Source organism: Gorilla gorilla, chromosome 5 (assembly GCF_029281585.2).
Source record: "Gorilla gorilla gorilla isolate KB3781 chromosome 5, NHGRI_mGorGor1-v2.1_pri, whole genome shotgun sequence".
Taxonomy (NCBI): Eukaryota; Metazoa; Chordata; class Mammalia; order Primates; family Hominidae; genus Gorilla; species Gorilla gorilla.
Window position 1 is genome coordinate 185,065,976 of NC_073229.2, and position 22,922 is coordinate 185,088,897.

The following is a 22,922-nucleotide window of genomic DNA, read 5'->3' on the forward strand; positions in this document are numbered from 1 at the left end:
TTTTTAACTTTTATTTTAGGTTCAGGGGTACATGTGCAAGTTTCTTGTATATGTAAACAGTGGTTTGTCATACCGATTATTTTGTCACCTAGGTCCTAAGCCTAGTACCCAATACTTAGTATTTCCTGCTCCTCTCCCTCCTCCCACTCTTCTCCCTCAAGTAGGCCCCAGTGTCTGTTGCTCTCTTCTTTGTGTCCATGAGTTCTCATCATTAAGCTCCCACTTATAACTGTGAACATGTGGTATTTGGTTTTCTGTTCCTGTGTTAGTTTTCTAAGAATAACGGCCTCCAGCTCCATTCATGTTCCTGTAAAAGATATTACCTCATTCTTTCTTATGGCTAAACAGTATTCCATGGTGTATATGTACCACATTTTCTTCATCCAGTGTGTCATTGATGGGCATATAGGTGATTCCATGTCTTTGCTACTGTGAATAGTGCTGCAATGAACATTCATGTACATGTGTCTTTAGGGTAGAATGATTTATATTCCTCTAGGTATATCGCCAGTAGTAGGATTGCTGGGTTGAAAGTTAGTTCTGCTTTTAGCTCTTTGAGAATCACCATACTGCTTTCTACAGTGGATGAACTAATTTACAGTCCCACCAGCTGTTAGTGTTCTCTTTTCTCTGCAACCTTGCCAGCATCTGTTATTTTTTGACTTTTTAGGAAGCCATTCTGGCTGGTGTGAGATGATTTTTCATTGTGGTTTTGATTTGCATTTCTCTAACGATCAGTGATATTGAGCTTTTTTTCATATGTTTGTTGGCCACAGGCATGTCTTCTTTAGAAAAGTGTGTTAGTGTCCCCTGTCCCTTTTTTAATGGGGTTTTTTTTCTTGTAAATTTGTTTAAGTTCCTCATAGATGCTGGATATTAGACCTTTTTCAGGTGCATAGTTTGCAAATATTTTCTCCCGTTCTCTAGGTTTTCCCTTTACTCCCTTGAGAGTTTCTTTTTCTGTCCAGAAGCTCTTAAGTTTAATTAGATCCCATTTGTCAATTTTTGCCTTTGTTGAGATTGCTTTTGGCATCTTCATGAAATCTTTGCCCGTTCCTATGTCCAGGATGGTGTTGCCTAGGTTGTCTTCCAGGATTTTTGTACTTTTGGATTTTACATTTAAGTCTTTAATCCATCTTGAGTTGATTTCTGTATATGGTGTAAGGAAAGGGGTCCAGTTTCCATCTTCTACATATGGCTAGCCAGTTACCCCAGCACCATTTATTGAATAGGGAGTTATTTTCCCATTGCTTGTTTTTGTCAGCTTTGTTAAAAATCAGATGTCCGTAGGTGTGTGGCCTTATTTCTGGGCTCTCTATTCTGTTCCACTGGTCTACGTGTCTTTTTTTTTTTAACCAGTACCATGCTGTTTTTGTTACTGTAGCCCTGAAGTATAGTTTGAAGCCAGGTAATGTGATGTCTCCAGCTTTCTTCTTTTTGTTTAGGATTGCCTTGGCTATTCTGGCTCCTTTTTGGTTCTATATAAATTTTTGAAGTAGTTTTTTAATAGTGCTGTGAAGAATGTCATTGGCAGTTTGATAAGAATAGCAATGAATCTGTAAATTACTTTGGGCAGTATGGCCATTTTAATGATATTGATTCTTCCAATCCATGAGCATGGGATGTTTTTCCATTCATTTGTGTCATCTCTGATTTCTTTGAGCAGTGTTTTGTAATTCTTATTGTAGAGATCTTTACCTCTCTGGTTAGCTGTATTCTTAAATATTTTATTCTTTTTGTGGCATTTGTGAATGGGACTGTGTTCCTTATTTGCCTCTGGGCTTGGCTGTTGTTGGTGTAAAGGGATGCTAGTGATTTTTGTACATTGATTTCATATCCTGAAACTTTGCTGGAGTTGATTATCAGCTGAAGGAGCTTTTGGGCTGAGACTATGGGGTTTTCCAGATATAGAATCATGTCATCTGCCAAGAGGGATCGTTTGATTTCCTCTCTTCCTATCTGGATGCCCTTTATTTCTTTCTCTTGCCTGATTGCTCTGACCAGGGCTTCCAATACTATGTTGAATAGGAGTGGTGAAAGAGGGCATCCTTATCTTGTGCCAGTTTTCAAGGGGAATGCTTCCAGCTTTTGCCCATTTAGTATGATGTTGGCTGTGGACTTGTCATAGCTGTCTCTTATTATTTTGAGATATATTCCTTCAGTACCTAGTTTATTGAGAGTTTTCAATATAAAGGATGGTAAATTTTATCAAAATCCTTTTCTGCGTCTATTGAGATAATCATGTGGGTTTTCTCTTTAGTTCTATTTATGTGATGAATCACATTTATTGATTTATGTATGTTGAACCAAGCTTACATTCTGGGGATAAAGCCTACTTGATCATGATGGATTAGCTTTTTTATGTGCTGCTGGATTTGGTTTGCAAGTACTTTGTGGAGGATTTTTGCGTCATTGTTCATCAAGGATATTGGCCTGAAGTTTTTTGTTGTTTTTGTGTCTCTGCCAGGTTTTGGTATCAGGATGATGCTGATCTCATAGAATGAATTGGAGAGGAGACCCTCCTCCTCAGTTTTTTTGAACGGTTTCAGTAGGAATGGTCATAGCTCTTCTTTGTACATCTGGTGGAATTCAGCTGTGAATCTATCTGGTCCTGGGCTTTTGTTGGTTAGTAGGCTATTTATTACTGATTCAATTTTGGAGCTCATTATTGTTCTGTTCAAGGAATCAATTTCTTCCTGGTTCAGTCTTGGGAGGGTGTATGTGTCCAGGAATTTATCCATCTCTTCTAGGTTTTCTAGTTTGTGTGCATGGAGCTGTTTGTAGTAGTTTCTGATGGTTATTTTTATTTTTGTGGCATCAGTGCTAACATCCCCTTTGTCATTTCTAATTGTGTTTATTTTGGTCTTATCTTCCTTTTCTTCATTAGCCTAGCTAGCAGCCTACCTATCTTATTACTGTTTTCAAAAAACCAACTCCTGGACTTGTTGATCTTTTGAATGAATTTTCATGTCTTGACTTTCTTCAGTTCAGCTCTGATTTTGGTTATTTCTTGCCATCTGCTAGCTTTGGGGTTGATTTGCTCTTGTTTCTCTAATTTTTTCCATTGTGATGTTAGGTTCTTAATTTGAGATCTTTCTTCTTGATGCTAGCATTTGGTGCTATGAATTTCTCTCTTAACACTACCTTAGCTCTGTCCAAGAGATTCTGGTATGTTGTATCTTTATTCTCATTAGTTCAAAGAACTTCCTGATTTCTGCCATAATTTCATTATTCACCCAAAAGTCATTCAGGAGCATGTTGTTTGATTTCCATGTAATTGTACAGTTTTGAGTTATTTTCTTAGTCTTGACTTCTATTTCATTGTGCTGTGGTCTGAGAGTGTGTTTGATTTGATTTTGGTTCTTTGGCACTTGCTGAAGATTGTTTTATGTCCAATTATGTGGTTGATTTTTAGAGTATGTGCCACGTGGTGATGAGAATGTATATTCAGTTGTTTTGGGAAAGAGAGTTGTGTAGAGGTCTATCAGACCCATTTGGTCCAATGCTGAGTTCAGGTCCTGAATATCTTTGTTAATTTTGTGCCTCGATGATCTGTCTAATACTGTCAGTGGAGTACTGAAGTCTCCCACTATTATCTTGTGGGCGTCTAAGTCTCTTTGTAGGTCTCTAAGAACTTTATGAAGCTGGGTGCTCTTGTGTTGGGTTCACATATATTTAGGATAGTAGATCCTCTTTTTGAATTGAACCCTTTACCATTATGTAATGCCCTTCTTTGTCTTTTTTGGTCTTTGTTGGTTTAAAGTCTGTTTTGTCTGAAATTAGGATGGCAACCCTTGCTTTTTTTTCTGATTTCCATTTGCTTGGTAGGTTCTCCTCCATCCCTTTATTCTGAGCCTATGGGTGTCATTACATGTGAGATGGGTCTCTTGAAGGTAGCATACCAGTGGGTCTTGCTTTTTATCCAGCTTGCCACTCTGTGCCTCTTAAGTTGGGCATTTAGCCCATTTACATTCAAGGTTAGTATTGCTATGTGTGAATTTGATGCCCTCATTGTGTTGTTATTCTGGCTTGTTTGTGTGATGGTTTTATAGTGTCATTGGTCTGCGTATTTAAGTATATTTTTGTATTGGCTGGTAGCCATATTGCTATAGTTAGTGCTTCTTTCAAGATCTCTTGTAAGGCAGTTCTGGTGGTAAACAACTCCCTCAACATTTGCTTAGCTGAAAATGATCTTATTTTTCTGTTGCTTAGGAAGCTTAGTTTGGCTGGATATGAAATTCTTGGGTGGATATTTTTTAAGAATATTGAATATAGGCCCCAATATCTTCTAGCTTGTAGGGGTTCAGTTGAGAGGTATGCTGTTAGATTGATGGGGTTCCCTTTGTAGACAACCTGTCCTTTCTCTCTAGCTGCCTTTAACATTCTGTCTTTCATTTTGACCTTGGAAAATCTGATGATTATGTGTCTTGAGGATGATCTTCTTGTATAGAATCTCGCAGGGGTTCTCTGTATTTTCTAAATTTGACCATTGGCCTCTCTAGCAAGGTTGAAGAAGTTTTCATGGACAATATCCTGAAATGTTTTCTAAATTGTTTACTTTCCCCCCATCCCTTTCAGAAATGCCAGTGATTTGTAGATTTGGCCTTTTTACATAATCCCATGTTTCTTGGAGGCTTTGTTCATTCCTTTTCATTCTTTTTTCTTAATTTTTGTCAACTGTCTTATTTCAGAAAGCCAGTCCTCCATTTCTGAGATTCTTTCCTCAGCTTGGTTTATTTTGCTATTAATACTTGGATTGCTTTGTGAAATTCTTGTAGTTTGTTTCTCAGCTCTCAGCTCTATCAGATCCATTAGGTTCTTTTTTAAACCAGTGATTTTGTCTTTCAGCTTCTATATCATTTTATTGTGATCCTCAATTTCCTTGGATTGGATTTTGCCATCCTCCTGGATCTTGATGATCTTCATTCCTATCCATAGTCTGAATTCCAGTTCTATCATTTCAGCCAGCTCAGCCTTGTTAAGAACCCCTGTTAGAGAACTAGTGTGGTTGTTTGGAGGACATATGGCACTCCGGCCTTTATGTTCCTTTAACTGCAGTGTAGGTTGAATACAGCCAATAGACTTGTTCTTTGGATGTTTTTACAGGGCCAAAGCCTTGTGCAGGGTCTTTATTTGTAGTTGATTTCTTGTCTTTGGTTTCATAGTGTGGTATGTTAGCAAGGTATTTTTGGTGTTGAAGCTTTGGGGTGTGATCCATTTTTTATTTGTATATTTCCCTACACCTAAAACAAGCAAAAAAACAGTAAAGGTCTTTGAGTCTCTTAATCCATAATTTCAGCATTCCTGAGTATGCTTCCCTGGGTAAGTGGGGTTTTCACCCAGCCCTCACGTTAAGAGTGTTAGATTATTTTTCATGTGAAATTAGCCAGACTGGCTTTCTTAACACAATGTAAAACAATAACAACAAAAGTTATAATTAGACTAGTCTTCTTCCCAAATACCCACATGTCTAATGTAAGTGGGATGGTGTTAAACAGGGGACCTACAGCTGGGGGAGAGGCGGACAGGTCCCATGGCCCCAGGTCTAGGATGGCATTTGGTATTGGTTGATGGGTGTGGATGAGAACAAGAGAGGGAACATTTGTGCAGGATGTGGTATCAGCATCTGTAATACATTTTAGGGATTCTTTCTTCTCTTTGCAGTATGCCCTGACAATAATTATATCCATCAGCCTAGCCCCCTTGGCCATTGAAACACTAAGACTGTCTTAGGATCCCTGCTCCAGTTTCTCAGAGGTGCTAGGAGGGTATTAGGAGTCTGAAGCCCTGGAAATGTGTTCTGACTTTGCCACTAGCTAGATAGACCTGGACTAGGCACGTTATCTCTTTGTACCACTCAGCTCTAACCCCTCATTCAAAAACCCAGCATTTTCAAGTGGTGTTTTTCACATCAGCCTTTGCATAAGTTTTCATTTGAAGAAAGGTTTTTTTGTTTTTGTTTTTGTTTTCTTGCTTTAATCAAACGTTTAAAAACGAATGGTCTAGATGATTTCAAAGTGGCTTTCCTTTTCCTGTGCTTTTCCTACTATTTAAAAACTTCACCTCCTTGATTTCTTGATCTCCCTTTCTGCACTGCTGGGTCTGGGAGCATTGAGGCCAAGTAAAAGGAACCTTGGCAAAGGAGGAACACCTATGGGTGTGCCAGGCTGCTCCCAGTGTTTTGCATTTTTAAAAATTTAAATGCTGCAAACCTCTATGAATTACATATTATTGTTCCTAGTTTACAAATGAGGAGCCTGAGGCTCAGAGAATGTGTGGGATGGTACAGACAAACCTGAATTGGAACCCTGGCTCCCATTTACTGGCTGTCAGGACTTAGAAAAGTCATAAACTCTCTGGCTGGGTGCAGTGGCTCATGCCTGTAATCCCAGCACTTTGGGAGGCCGAGGTGGGCAGACCAGGAGGTCAGGAGCTTGAGACCAGCCTGACCAACACGGTGAAACCCCGTCTCTACTAAAAATACAAAAATTAGCCGGGTGTGGTAGCGCACCCCTGTAATCCCAGCTACTCAGGAGGCTGAGGCAGGAGAATCGCTTCAACCTGGGAGGTGGAGGTTGCAGTGAGCCAAGATTGTGCCACTGCACTCCAGCCTGGGTGACAGAGTGAGAGTCTATGTGAGAAAGAAAGAAAGAAGGAAAGAAGGAAAGAAAGAAAGAAAGAGAGAAAGAGAAAAAGAAGAAAGAAAGAAAAAGAAAGAAAGAAAGAAAGAAAGAAAGAAAGAAAGAAAGAGAGAGAGAGAGAGAGAGAAAGAAAGAAAGAAGGGAGGGAGGGAGGAAGGGTGGGTGGGTCATGAACTCTTGTTGATTGTTTCCTCAGCTGAAATGTGGGCTGCAGGGCTACTGGGGGAGAAACAATAAGAAAGTGCATCAAGCACCAAGCACATGCTAAGAACTCCATCATGGCAGCTCCTGATAATAATATGGAATAGAGTTGTATCTAACATGACTCTTTCTTGCAAGTGACAGAAAATACAACTTAAGTTGGATTAAGCAAAAAAGAGAAATTCTTAGTGAACTGAAAATTCTGCAGGCTCACATCATGGCCCCAGACCCTGTCCATTATTCTTGGGCACAAATGTGACATTCTCGTGGCTGCAGATGCTGTGGTGGCTCTGGCTCTGCCAGGAAAAGAAATAAGGAAGGCCACTCTCCCCATTACACAAACAATAGTCTTCCAGCTCTGAGAGGTCGAACTTGTGTCACCAGCCTGCCCCTAAACCCGTCACTGATTAACTCCAACCTGCATCAACTGTTCCATGCTGGAGGTGGACGCAGGACCACACTCATACCAAGATGGGGGCAAAGGGTAGTTCCCTCAACAAGATTATAGGATATAGTGTGATAGGCTGCTGGGCAGCCAAAAAGCAAACAGATCCTCTACAATTCCTCAACTGATGAAAGCATGAAGCTAAAATCATAAAGATCTGTGTGTGAGTTCTGGCTCTCCCATCTTCCTTCTGAGATTGAGCAGTTAGTTAATCTCTTTTAGCCTCAGCTTTCTCACCTGTACCAACATATAAGGTCATTGTGAGGATTAAGATTATGCCTCATGATCATCATTATCATCATCACCATCCACATTGCAACCACAACTACCATCATCATCCCCACCAACATCATCACCACCACCACCATCACAATTATCATTACCACCACCATCACCATTGTCACCCTCAACATCACTATCATCACTATCACCACCACCATCATCATCACTACCACTACCACCACCATCACTCTCATCATTCCACCACCATCACCATTAACATTACCATCACTATCATCACCACCACCACCACCCCCATCATTACTGCCATCAACATCACCATCACCATCATCACCACCATCACCATCATTATCAACCATCATCACCATTCCACCACCATCATTATCAGCACCACCATTATCATCACCATCATCACCACCATCATCACCATAACCAGCATCACCACCACTATCAACATGATAGTAATTATGATTACCACCACCATTAGCATTATCATTACCACCACCAGTACCATCACCATCACCACCGCCACCACCTCCATGATCATTACTACCCACCACCATCACCGTCACCATCGTTTCACTACCAGCACAATTATCATTACCACCACCATCATTACCACCCTCATCACAACCCTCATCATCACCACCATTCCACCACTGCCACCACCATCATGACCACCGTCACCACCACCATCACTATCATTAACAATAGACATCACATAACCAGTTTGTAGCTGGACCTTGAGCCCAGAGCCCATTCACTGTTTCTTCAGTCCCACCGCCAACCACCAGGATGAGTCACAAAACATAACTCAGGCCTGCTCCTCAATTTTCTACATGTCAATAATGACATTGAAGCAATGGGTGTTCTCTGCTTCTCAGAGGGAGGTTGAAATTCTCCTGCTCTTCCCTTCATGTTTCCAGATGTTCCCTGACTTGGATATTCCAAACGCAGAGTTTGGAGGTGTTGAGGCCAAGGGGTTTTTCCAGGTCAGCCGTCATCTGCAATCACTGAGCTGATCCTGCTGCTGGACTTTCCCTGTTGCCCTCTCCCCAACGCCCCATCGGGGAGGGCTTCAATCCTCAGGTCACCTGTGGCCTTTCTGCCCTCAGAGGTGCCATCTCTACATCTACCACTGGAAGGCAGCACCTACTCACAGATTGCATCAATTTCCCAGCAACTCATGGTGGGTTTTCCCCCTTATCAGGGTGTTTGCCTTGCTCAGAGAGCAGATCCCAGAGCAGTGACACCTAACTTAATTTTCAGCAAAACATTTTGAGAAGGGTGCTCCCCCACACATCTACACAGTCCAGGTGATGCACCCACTGCCCAATGCTTGGTAGTCAAGAGGAGCTTCCTCCCTGCAGCTCTGCCCAGATAGGGCTGAGCTGGGCTCTGGAGCGAGGCGCTGGGATGAGCCTCTTCCATGCTGCTCATGTAAACTCCAGATTCAGTGTTGGTTTTCTGAACCCGAGACAATGATCTAAATGCAGTCAAGGGCTTTGGGGAAAGAGAGAGTGCCTCGGTTCTTGCCTGTGTCATGCTCGCAAAGCAAAGAGTTTTGCAAAATTTTAATGAAACCTGGGCTTGCAAAATTGGAAAACTGGATTATTTGTGACGACACTGAGACATCCCTGGGCAAGTCTATCTGGAAAAACGGCATTTTCTCTGGCAATTTTGCAGACATTCTATTTCAATTTGGCAAAGAAAATAAAGCAGTTTTTCACAAAGGCAGAAATACAACTAGAATGTTCACTCTCCCTAATTGTCAAAGAAGTGTAAATTAGAAAATGAATCAGGACAATTTCAACCTATTAGATTAGCTAATATTTTAAAAATTGAAGACTCATACAAGTGAGGTGAAGTGATTGTTTTCTAGTGACACGGTACACTGTCACACCCTTTTAGAAAATAATTTGGCAACGTTATTGGGAGACAGAAATATGTCTATGTAATTTGTGGGAACTTAGACTCAGAAAATGTTAAGGAATAAGAATGAACTTTATGAACAAAGATGTGGAAAGCTGGAAGCAAGAGTGGGGCCAACACGCATGGGGAGGAAGCATTTGGGCAGTGACTCCACAGACCCAGGCTCAAGCTGAACTACACAACCTCCTTACGTCTCAGTTTCCTTTACAGTAGAACAGAAATGATAAAAGTTCCTGTTTCACAGGACTATTGCGAGGATTAAGTGAGATACATCACACTATAAGCTTGTGTCTGGAAAGGTTAATTCTTGGTAAATGATGACTATTCTTTTTTATTGCAATAAAATATACAAAACATAAGGTTTACTATTTTAACCATTTTGGAAGGTACCACTGAGTGGCATTTAGTACATTCACAACCGTGTGCAACCATCATATTTCCAGAACATTTTCCTCATCCCCAAAGGAAACCTCATGTTCATTAAGCAGTAGCTCCCCTTAACATATTAGTTATGAAGATCGTAGCATTATACAAAACTCATGACACAATGATGAGTGATAAAATCAAGATGTGAAATTTTGTGTTATGATGTAATTAGTAAAACAAGCATATTAAAACATCTGAAAAAAGAGTATATAAAAATAGCAATTGCATTTTTCAGACTCTACATTTTAAACATTATTCATTATAGTTTTAAAAGCAAAAAGTAAAGAAACAACAACCAACCCCAAACCACCACGACAAAGCCCAGATTGTTAAATCCAGGTCTCAGGAACACAGAACCATATATGATGTTTACACTCTGCAGGGTCAGAGACTCCAGTGGCATTGGGAGCTGCCTCGTGTTCTGCAGCCTCACAAACAGACAGGAGGTCCAGTGCCGCTGCTCTGTTCTTCTGGAATATCCTCCTGAACGTGTTTTGGGTGCAGTTGCCATTTCTTTCATCTTTTTAAACACAGGTACTTTCGGGGCTGGCCGTCTCAAGGAAGCCCAGCTCCCTGTGATTGAGAATAAAGTGTGCAATCGCTATGAGTTTCTGAATGGAAGAGTCAAATCCACCGAACTCTGTGCTGGGCATTTGGCCGGAGGCACTGACAGTTGCCAGGTAAGCAAAGATCAAGAGACCAAAGTTAGTCTTGTGCTCTCTTGTCTCAGTTTCAGCCCCTCAGACTTCATTCCCCAGGTGGCAAATTCAAGGATTTTCAACCGAAGACCCCAGTCTAAGTGTTGTTTAGAAACTTCCTAGATCTGTCCCTGAATGCATATTCAGATCATCTAAGGGGATGACTTGGGTCTTGAGTTCCAGATCGGTAGCAAGCAAGTTTTAAGTGCCATAACTACCTCAGGCCACTCACCGTCCTGGGGTGTGCTGGTGGCCAGGGACTAAAGTGGTGACTTTTCCGGTAGGGAAGGAGGTAGAGGGTACAGGACAGAGACCAACTGCACACACTTTACACTGATGCCCAGGCTAGCCCAGTCTAAAGGAAACACCAACATAGGAAGGGATGTGTGCAGGATTCACAAAAGATCTTTTCTACCCCCCGGAAAAACTAAGTGATGTGGTTTCGCTGAATAGATTTTTGCTAAGTACTTAAGCACTGCAGATGCTTGAGTAATATGCTCATAAATTCCTTTCTGATTTCAATTACTGGGAAAATGTATATATGGATAGTAGAAGGATGGCATCCCATAATAAAAGGCAAGCAGCCCAACCCTTACATGGATTTTTCTCTCCCTCTGTATAGGGTGACAGTGGAGGTCCTCTGGTTTGCTTCGAGAAGGACAAATACATTTTACAAGGAGTCACTTCTTGGGGTCTTGGCTGTGCACGCCCCAATAAGCCTGGTGTCTATGTTCGTGTTTCAAGGTTTGTTACTTGGATTGAGGGAGTGATGAGAAATAATTAATTGGACGGGAGACAGAGTGAAGCACTGACTCACCTAGAGTCTGGAACGTGGGTAGGGATTTAGCATGCTGGAAATAACTGACAGTAATCAAACGAAGAGACTGTCCCCAGCTACCAGCTATGCCAAACCTCGGCATTTTTTGTGTTATTTTCTGACTGCTGGATTCTGTAGTAAGGTGACATAGCTATGACATTTGTTAAAAATAAACTCTGTACTTAACTTTGATTTGAGTAAATTTTGGTTTTGGTCTTCAACATTTTCATGCTCTTTGTTCACCCCACCAATTTTAAATGGTCAGGTGGGGGGATTTAGCTGCTTTTGATAAGGAACAGCTGCACAAAGGACTGAGCAGGCTGCAAGGTCACAGAGGGGAGAGCCAAGAAGTTGTCCACACATTTACCTCATCAGCTAATGAGGGCTTGACATGCATTTTTACTGTCTTTATTCCTGACACTGAGATGAATGTTTTCAAAGCTGCAACATGTATGGGGAGTCATGTGAACCGATTCTGTTACTGGGAATGAAATCTGTCACTGACTGCTTGACTTGAGCCCAGGGGACACAGAGCAGAGAGCTGTATATGATGGAGTGAACCGGTCCATGGATGTGTAACACAAGACCATCTGAGAGTCTGAATGTTATTCTGGGGCACATGTGAGTCTAGGATTGGTGCCAAGAGCATGTAAATGAACAACAAGCAAATACTGAAGGTGGACCACTTATTTCCCATTGCTAATTGCCTGCCCGGTTTTGAAACAGTCTGCAGTACACACGGTCACAGGAGAATGACCTGTGGGAGAGATACATGTTTAGAAGGAAGAGAAAGGACAAATGCACACGTTTTACCATTTAAAATGTTGTTACCAAACAAAAATATCCATTCAAAATACAACTTAACAATGCAACAGTCATCTTACAGCAGAGAAATGCAGAGAAAAGCAAAACTGCAAGTGACTGTGAATAAAGGGTGAATGTAGTCTCAAATCTTCAAAGAGCTGTGTTTATTTCATTGACAAATAGATTATTTGTATTCAATTCTGATGTGCTTTAAGGATGAAGTTTCTCATTTTACAATTAGCACACACTTCGTATATGTTGTCACCTGTTCTCCTTACACAAATGTTGTTCCCCATTGTGAAGGATTCCCTTTGGTACCAGTTTTGCCTGTCCACATAAAGTATTTCATTTAAAAAGCTCAGCATAAAATATAGACTGCATCTGAAAAGATATTGAATATAATATACAAAGCAGAACACACACGTTCCACATCCAAAAGCCTCGATAACAAAAAAGAAAGATCAAATCCCTTATTAGTCTCTGTAAAGCCATTTATAAAGCTCCTGCTGATCCTGTTAAGCATGGATATAACTGACCTTTCTTTTAAATTAAAACGTAAGCTTTTCCCCAAGACAACTCGAAGTGCCAAGACTGAATGGGAACTGTCCATGTTTCTAACTCTTGGCCACGGGCACCATCAGAACTGAACTTAACAAATATATGAAAAATATCTCTTCACTTTTAAAATCCTAAGACCCAGAAATCATAATCCATGGGATTTGTTTAGTAAAGAAGAAAATCTGTGGCTCTAGGTGTCCACTAAAGGAGAGCCAAAAATGTCCCGAATAATCTCAGGACCACAGCATCATTTTATGAATAACAGAACCAAGACCTCAGATTGTACAACAGATTGGTTCTTATTGCTGGAATGGGGCATAAACCATGCCTGGAACCCCAGATGCTACAGAGAAGGTAGATGGGAGAGACTTCTGACCTGTTCATGTTGCAAAGGCGTGCGGAGACCAAGGTGAGCAGAGGACACGAATGCTCACATTCTGTGGCCCAGGAACCTGTGATTCAATCTCCTCATTAACAGGATTCCCAAATTTTCATCCTCCCTGCAATTTTTCAAATGCTCGGTTATGGGCTTAGTCCCTTGACTGATCAGATTTGATGAACATTTCTGCACAAATTTCCCAAATCCTTGGTTTTCAAATCCTGCATTCTTGATGGAGCTGTTATGAGAATCGGGTGGGGGGCTTCTCTCGTCTCTCTTTAGCCTAATGAGTCAGAGACCAGGAAGAGCCATGCACCTGAGAGGCTCTTTTTTAAGCCAGCTACATATTATGTGTTCCCAGAAACTTCAACAGCACTACAAATAATCCTAACTCATCCAACATTATATAAAAATACTCTGGATAGATTGAGGTCTTTATACAGTATTACAACAGTGTGGCATAACGTAGCTGAAATGCACACATGCATCTCTGCAAGGACAGATTTGCAAGGAGGATCAGCTCCTGGATAGCTCCTTCCTTCCCTCTGTCAGGGGCCTCAAAGGTGAGAGCTGGAAACTGGAGTTTTTTTATTCCTGCCACACTTATAGGAATGTGGACTGAAAAAACAAAGGAGAAAGGAGAAAGTCTTCATGAAAGATTATGCAACTAGTTAGAGGAAGGTCTTCTGTTATTATTTAATAGCATAGCTGGTTTTGATCAAATACACATACCTAACTTCTGATGAAAACCCAACTCAAAGGTAACAAAAATCACTTCAGGCTAATTTTTTGACTTGCTTTCAGACCCTAGACAGAGGTTAGTTAGCATTACAGCATTTAAGCTCTTTATGAATTTCTGCTGAATTAACATATGTTTGGAAATCAGCTGCTGATGTGAACCAAACCCAGCAGAAATGATAGAATAATCCAGTGCAGTTTTAGAAGGGAATATACTAACAGGTTTCAGTAATTTAGCACGAACTAGTTTTTTTAGAGTAAATAATCATGGATCACAATCAATGTGCTTAATTTGTAGTACAGTAAACCATACTTCCAGATTTTTTCAAGTGTGGGGACTAGGTATAATTAATCTATCCAACTTTTCATTATGAAAATTTATAAACAGAAAAAAATTAGAATTTGTGTAACTTAAATTTTTGTTGGTAGAATTCCTCATGTTTATATATTAGTTGGATATTGATTTTCCTTGCTCCCCATTGGGACAATCCTGCACCACCCCACCACCCTTCCCCAGCCAAAAACAATCTCTCCCAGTTGTTTAATTTTAATGCAGCTGATGTGGTAGAAGAGTCCTGGTCTCAAAGGACTCCCTCTTCCTCCATTTCTTCCTGATGAGTTTGCAAATCTGATTGATTCTGATTGAATCAAGAATGAATGCATCACTCTCAATGTGTAAACAGGCAGCAGTCAACGGAGTAGAATCAAAGGGAAGGAAGATTTTCCTCAGGATTTTTGAAATATTAAAAAACATTAGAGTTCCATATCCTTAATTTCCAGTTCATTAACAAGATTGCTTTTTATTTTTTAAGTTAGCAGTTAAATCATTTTTAAAGATTACGCAAAAAAAACAAGACTATGTGTTCTATTTAAAAAAAAAAAAATCAAACAGTACAGAAGTCTCTGACAGGAAAGTGATGGCCCTCCCTTCGCTACCCATCTCCCCAGCCCATTTGTGTCCCCAGATATTGTTTTACATCTTTTACTGTAATTCTCATATTCATATTCTCTGTCTTTTTTAGTGAAAAATTTCAAACAGAAACTTATAAAGATTTCAGTAATGTTAATTTTTGTTGATATAACTCTTCATGTTCATATATTGGCTGGATATTAGCTTTCCTTGTACACTATTTGCCTCCAAAACTCAATCTCTCTTTCTTTTCTCTGACTACTTACCTCTATTACCTATCTATCATCTATTATCTATTTATCCATTCATCAATCCTTCTACCCATTATCTGTCATCTGTGTCTATCTATCTATCTATCTATCATCTATCATCCATCTACCTATTATCTGCCTATCTACCATTTGTGTGTCATCTGTCTTCCTATCCAGCTACAGAGAGGGACTGCCTTTGGTTTTAGTTTTTTATAAATACTCTAACACATTGTTGAGCGATGTTTCACTTTGTAATCAGTCTTGAAAACCTGCCTATGCCATTCCATCTAGACAGACCTGACGTCAGCCTCCTCACTCTGTAGAGTAAGCCACACTGTTAATCCCCTGCTGCTGCACGTCCCAGCGATTTCCACTTTCCCACGTCAGCAGTTCCTGCCTTTAGATCACTTCTGAGTCTTAGCACCTTACATGGAAATGCTTCTCTCTTCACAGTCATGTTTAAAAAATAATGCATATTCTTATCTAGCTTTGGTGGGATTTTTTACATTAACATTTTATGTTTACTTTGAATTTTTTGCTTACGATGTAAGATGAGGATTTATTGTTATTTTTTCCCCATGCATATTCAATTTTCTCAACATCTTCCTTTCTCCAGTGGTTTGAAATGCTGCTTTTATTTAGGGTGCATTGAATTTTGGACAATGCCTGCCAAGTTTTTCTACATCATCCACTGTTTCTGGCAAGGCAATACCCGTGATTTCAGGCAAAAGCACCATGAGGCCACCACAGATGGATGCCAGGGTACCTACGGAATAGGGAAGAGGTGTTACTGCCCCCAGGAACACACAGCTGGGCCTTCCCCCACAGGCCTCCTCACTGTGAAGCCACTGTGTTACTCACTGGAGTAGCTCTCAACCACAGCAACCTCTACATCCCAGATCACTGCCTTGGCTCTCCTTCACCATGATTTCAAATGTTCTCTCCCTTCCTCAAACCCTGAGCTACGGCCCCTGTACACCTGGCAGCCATGGGTTCTCTCACACATCTCACAGTGATTGACTGAGTGCCTTCTCGGGGTCCAACACCCAAGGCCTCCCCTCCTGCATCACAGGGAAACAGAAGTGCTGGAGGGGAGTCCCCTCTGTACCTGCTCACTGACACTCTCACTTACCTGCTCCTCTCCCTCCCATTCCACCTGTCACCTTACACTGGAAGAATTGTCTTGGTGTCTACCCCAGGGCCAGTGCTCACCTAGGCTTGTCTTTTTGGGTGCCTCACTATGGTGATTAACCCTTTCTCCAGTATCTTTAACCTATTGGGAGAAGCTTTCAAACACATTCAGATCTTTCTTGTTTGACCAGCCTTCTCTCATTCTCACCTCATCCTTCCATTACCATCCTTTCTTTTACTGTTCTTTAGAGCCAAAGTTCTTGAAAAGCCACCCTCTCCTATTTTCTCCACTTATTTGTATCCAAGTGGTGTGCTAGTAAATGCCTAACAACTGGCTTTGGACAATCAAGCCCTGATTGGCAGCATCTGCCAATGTGCACGGTGTAAATGCTCCCACTGTGGGCCCTTCAGTCTACTGACACAACATCCCTGCCTGTGCCACTAGGAAGAGATGCAGGAGCCCCATCAATGGGGCTTCCACCATAAAGATGCAGCAGACACAATCTCAGGAACACAGGTAATACTGAAGATGTAGTAGATGAACTAGAAACTGATGAATGTTGAGACTAAAATCAGTTCCTACTTTAAATGCATAGACATTAATGTAACACAACAAGAAACATGAAAAAACAAGGAGGTAAAATAAAACACCATCAAAGGACACAATAATTTCCCAGTAGCTGGTCCCATAGAAATAAAGATATATTAACAACCTGACAAAGATTTCAAAATAATTATTTGAAGAAAGCATGGTAAACTTCAAGAAAATACAGAGAATTCAATAAAATCAGAAAAAACAATAAAAGACCAAAATGAGAAATGTAATGGAGAGATTAAAACTGTTTAAAAAGTCAAACAGAATTTCTGAAACTGGAAAAATAATAAAGTGAAAAATGCAATAGACAGCATCAAAAGCAGAATTCATCATGTAGAATAAATAATCTGTGAACTTGAAGACAGGTTATTTGTGAATATAGAATCGAAGAAGAAAAAATAGTAAAAAAATAAAGTTTACAGAACTTATGAGGCAGCATGAAAAGTGCAAATATTTTAGTTATAAGAGTTCACAAAGGAGAAAAAAAGGGGTAGAAAGCTTATTTTTAAAATAACAGAAAACTTTCTAAATCTAGGGAAAGATATCAACATCCAGGTCCAAGATGGTCAAAAGTCTCTAACTAAATTCAGTTCAACCATAACTACATCAAGACAAAGTCAGACTGTCAAAAATAAAGACAAAGAGAAAATCGTAAAAGCAGAAAGAGAGAAGAAGCAAATCACATATAACAGAGTTCCAGTAAGGCTAGCAGCAAAGTTCTCAACAGGTTCCATACAGGCCAGGAAAGAGCAGGTTAATATATTCAAAATGCTGAAGAAAAAAACTACAAACTAAGGATACTGCATTCACCAAAGCTGTGCCTCAGAAATGGAGATATCAAGTTTTTACCAAATAAACAAAAGCTGAGGAAGTTCATTAACCCCAGACCTGTCTTACAAGAAATGCTAAAGGGAGTCTGCAAGATGAAAAAAGAAGCTAATTAGTAACAAAAAAAAAAAAAACATAAAACTCACTGGTTAAAGTAAGTACATAGTCAAATTCATAATATTCAAATACTTTAATGGTGGCCACATATATCTGTAATATGAAAGAATGAATCTCTTATATCTTTAGCATGAAGGTTAAAAGACAAAACTATTTAAAATAATAGCTACAATAATTTGTTAAGGGATATATGCTATAAAAAGATATACATTGTGACATAAAAAAATTTTAAATGCAGGGAGATGTGGAGTAAAGGCGCAGAGTTGTTATGCAATCAAAATTAAGTTGTCATCAGCATAAAACAGCCCGATATAATTATGAGACTTTTTGTAAGCATCATGGTAACCACAAAGCAAAAGCATAAGGTAGATATACAAAAGATAAAAAGGAATCAAAGCATCCCACTAGAGAAAATCACTTAATCACATAGAAAGATAGCAAGACAGGAAGAAAGGAACAAAGAGTCTACAAAACAACCAGAAAGCAATTAACAAAATGATAACAATAGTCCCTTACCTATCAATAATTATCTGAATGAAAATGGATTAAATTCTCCAATAAAAAGATATACAGAGGTGGAATATACTAAAAAATAAGATCCAACTGTATGCTGCCTACAGGACACTCACTTCACCTATAAGGACACAAATAAACTGAAAGTAATGGGATAGAAAAAATATTCCATGCAAATGGAAACCAAAAGAGAGCAGGTGTAGTTACACAGATTGAGTATCCCTAATCCAAAAGTCTGAAATCTGAAATAGTCCAAAATTAATAAAATTTTAAGTGCTGACATGATGTTCAAAGGAACTGCTCACTGGAGCATTTTGGATTTTGGTCTTTAGGGATGCTAAAACAGTAAATATATAATGTGTAGTAGTCCATTCTCACACTACTATAAAGAATGCTACCTGAGACTGGGCAACTATGAGGAGGTTTAATTGACTCAGTTCCACAAGCTTAACAGGAAGCATGGCTAGGAGGCCTCAGGAAATGTACAATCTTGGCGGAAGGTGAAGGGGAAGCAGGCACCTTCTTAACAAGGTGGCAGAAGGGAGTGTGAGTGTGTGAAGGGGGAACTGTCAAACACATATAAAACCATCAGATTTCATGAGAACTCACTCACTTTCATGAGAACAGCATGAGGGAAACTGCTCCCATGATCCAATCACCTCCCACTGGGTCCTTCCCTTGACATGTGGCAATTATGGGGATTACAATTCAAGATGATATTTGGGTGGGGACACAGCCAAACTGTATCATAATGCAAATATTCCAAAATAAAAAAAAAATTTCAAAATTCTAAAAAAGTAAACCATATCATAATTCAAATATTCCAAAAAAATTCAAAATTGAAAACACTTCTGGTTTCAGGAATTTTGGATAAGGGAAACTCAATCTACATGAGGTAAAACGACTTTAAGTCGAAAACTGTAAGAAGAGACAAAGAAGATCATAATATAATGATAAAGAGATCAATTTGTTATAACAATTATAAATACTTATTAATATATATACCCAAAATTTGAGTGCCTACATATAACAACTAAAAAAATTAATAGATCTCAAAGGAGAGCTAGACTGTAATATAATCATAGTAGCAGACTTCAATAGCTCCACTTAGCTCCATAGTAGCAGACAGAGAATCATTATGGAAACATGAGATTTAAACTACACTTTAGGCCAAATGGACCTAACAGAAATATATAGAACATTCTGTCCAACAGCAGTAGAATACACATTATTCTCAAGTGCACATAGAACTTTCTCCACAACAGATCATATGTTAGTTCACAAAACAAGTAAACAAATTTAAGAAGATTAGAATCATACCAGGTATTCTTTTCAGATTATAATTGTATGAAACTAGAAATCAATGACAGGAGAATACTGGAAAATCCACAAATACATAGAAATTAATCAACATGCTCCTGAACAATCAATGAGTCAAAGAAGATATTAAAAGATAAATTTAAAAACTCAAAACTAATGAAAATGGGCACACTAACACACCAATAACTTATAGTATGCAGCAAAAGTGGTTCTAAGAGGGAAGCTTTTAGCAATAAACACTTACATCAAAAAAGAAGAAAGATATCAAATAAGCAACCTAACATTACACCTCAAAAAAATAGACAAAGAAGAAAAGAAAAGAAAAACTAACCCAACAGTTAGTAGAAGGAAAGAAATAATAAAGATCACCATAGAAATAGTGAAGTAGAGACCAGAAAAATGATAGAGAAAAAGAAATAAAACTAACAGTTTTTAAAAAGATAAAAAAATTGACCAACTTTTAACTAGATTAAGAAAAACAAAGAAGACTCAAATAAAATCAGAAAGAGGAGACATTACAATAGATATTACAGAAGAACAAATGATCATAAAAGACTACTGTGAACAATTATATGTCAACGAATTGGATAACTTAGAAGAAATGAATGAATTCCTAGAAGTGAAAAACCTACCAAGACTGACTCAGAAAGAAACAGAAAATCTGAACAGACCAATAAGTATAAGATTGAATCAGTAATAACTTCCATCAACAAAAAGCCCAGGACCTAATCATACCTGAATTACTACTGAATCATACCAAACATTAAAAGGACTAATATCGATCCTCCTCAAACTCTTCCAAAAAGTTAAAGAAAAGAGAATGCTTTCAAGTTCATTTTATGCGGACAGCATTATGCTGATATGAAACACAAAAAAGAATACTGTAAGGAAAGAAAATTACAGGCAATATCCCCAATGAACATATGTGCAAAAATCTTCAACAAAATACTAGGAAATGGAATCCAACAGAACATTAAAAGGATCATTCGCCATGATCAAGTGGGAATTGTCCCAGGAATGCAAGGATAGTTCAACATACACAAATAAATAAATGAAAGGATAAATGGATGATAAAAATGTGTGTATTCATATGTGTGTGTCTGTGTTATATACACATTTTTATATGTATATATATATATTCACATATACACATTGTGTGTGTGTGTGTCTGTGTCTTATATACAGACACACACACACAATGGAATATTATTCAGCCTTAATAAAGAAGGAAATCCTGCCTTTGCATCAACATGGATGAACCTGGAGGACATTATGATAAGTGAAATAAGCCAGACACAGAAGGAAAATACTGTGTAATCTTGCTTACATATGGAATCTAAGAAAGTTGAACTCTTAGAAACGGAGTAGAATGGTGATTACCAGGGCTGGGGAAGAGGGAAATGGAGAGATATTGGTCAAAAAATACAAATGTGCAGTTTTGCAAGATAAATAGGTTCTGGAAATCTAATGAACCGAATGCTGACTACAGTTAACAATACTGTATTGCATACTTGAAATTTGCTAAAAGAGTTGATCCTAAGTGTTCTTACCATGTACACAAAAGTATGTGAGATGATGAATACTTTAATTAGCTTGATTATGGTAATAATTTCACAATGTACATTTATATTAAAACATTACATTGTACATCTTAAATATATACAATTTTTGTCAAGTGTATCTCAATAAAACTGGAAAACATAATTGAAGAGTAATGAAAAAAATTAAAAGCTATTATGTGTCAAAGGACATAATCAACAAAGTGAAAAAACCTACTGATGAAGCAAATCTATTGACAAAGGCCTGGTATCCAGAATATATTAAAATCTCTAGGCTGTGCTCAGTGGCTGACACCTGTAATCCCAGCACTTTGGGAGCCCAAGGCAGGAGGATCACTTGAACCCAGGAGTTCAAGGCAGCAGTGAGCTATGATTGGGCCACTGCACTCCAGCCTGGGTGACAGGGTGAGACCACCATCACTTAACCCATTTCTTGTTTAGAAAAAAGAAAGTGCAGCAGTGCAGCTCACTGCCAGCACAGTATTCTTTGGGCAAACAAGAAGAGAAATGGGAGAAAAAAAAAACAAACTTACAATTCAACAACAAAAAGAAAAACAAGAATGTAAAGAGACATTTTTCCAAAAAAGATATATAAATAGTCAACAAGTACATGAAATGGTGGTTAACATCATTAGTCATTAAGAAAATGCCAATAAAGTCATAATGAAATAAGACTTCATATGCATTAGGATGTCTATAATTTAAAAAATAGAGAATAACATGTGGTGGTGAGGATGTAAAGAAATTAGAATCCTGTACATTGCTGGTGGGAATATAAAATGGTTCAGCCACAGTGGAAAATAATTTGGCAGTTCCTTAAAATGGTAAACATAGAATTACCATATGATCTAACACTTCTACTCTTAGGTATATAGACAAAAAAATTGAAAACAAGTACCCAGATACCTTGCATGAGAAAGTTCATAGCAGCACTATTACAAAAGCCACAAGCTGGAAACAACCCAAATATCAATCAATAGACGAGGGGATAAACAAATTGTGGCTTATACAGCCACAAAAAGGAATGAAGCACTGGTACATGCTGCATGGCCAAACCTTGAAAGCAAGGGCTGGGATGGGGTCATGGAAAGTAATAGCTTACTGTGTACTGCATTGTATTTTGAGGTAATGAAAATGTTTTGGAACTAGATAGAGGTGGTGGTTGCCATGTACTACATAAAACTAATTGTCCACTTTAAGATGGTTAATATTCTTATAGGAATTTCTCAATTAAAAAATACCTTCCATGTATTCTAAGGATGATGCTAGATTTCATTCAGTATCAGATACAGAGATTTGCTCTGGCAAAATGAGGAGGTAATTTTTTTGAAAAAGGAAGATGGGAGATTCAAGAAATGGGGGATCAAATATCAGAGAGGCAAGGGGATCTTCTGGATGACAGTCCATGGAGATCCCACGACAGATGAACAGCAGGCCGGCCGTGCACCCAGGCCAGGCCAGGCCAGAGCAGGGACGATGGCTCCTGAGAAGCTCTCTCTAAGAACATTGCTAGATGGCCTAATGGGTTTGGGGGCATATTGAAAAGGTTTATAAAACTGAGAATTTGGAGTAGAATTAGAAAAATGACATAAAAATCTTACAGAAAAGAAAATAACGAATTCTAGGGAGAAATATAAGAGTATACTACATGCCTCAGTTATAAATAGCATTTTCATAGTCATGAAGAAATATGAACACTGAATATTTACTTAACCAAAATTACAATATAATTACATAATTATGTTAGGTACATATAGCAAAAGGATGTGTGTGTGTATGTAGTATGTATGGTGTTTGTGGTGTGTGTGTGGTATGTATA

At 38.9% G+C, this 22,922-nt stretch overlaps 1 protein-coding gene across 1 annotated transcript in view; it reads left to right on the forward strand.

Moving 5' to 3' along the window:
* The window catches only part of PLG (plasminogen), a 51,949-nt gene extending 40,357 nt beyond the window's left edge, over positions 1-11,592 (forward strand). Inside the window, exons 18-19 of the mRNA XM_031012217.3 lie at positions 10,420-10,565; positions 11,206-11,592. Of these exons, the coding sequence (XP_030868077.1) occupies positions 10,420-10,565; positions 11,206-11,367 (308 nt within the window). The 3' untranslated portion in view covers positions 11,368-11,592. The remainder of the gene's footprint in view (positions 1-10,419; positions 10,566-11,205) is intronic.
* Positions 11,593-22,922: the final 11,330 nt, after the last annotated feature.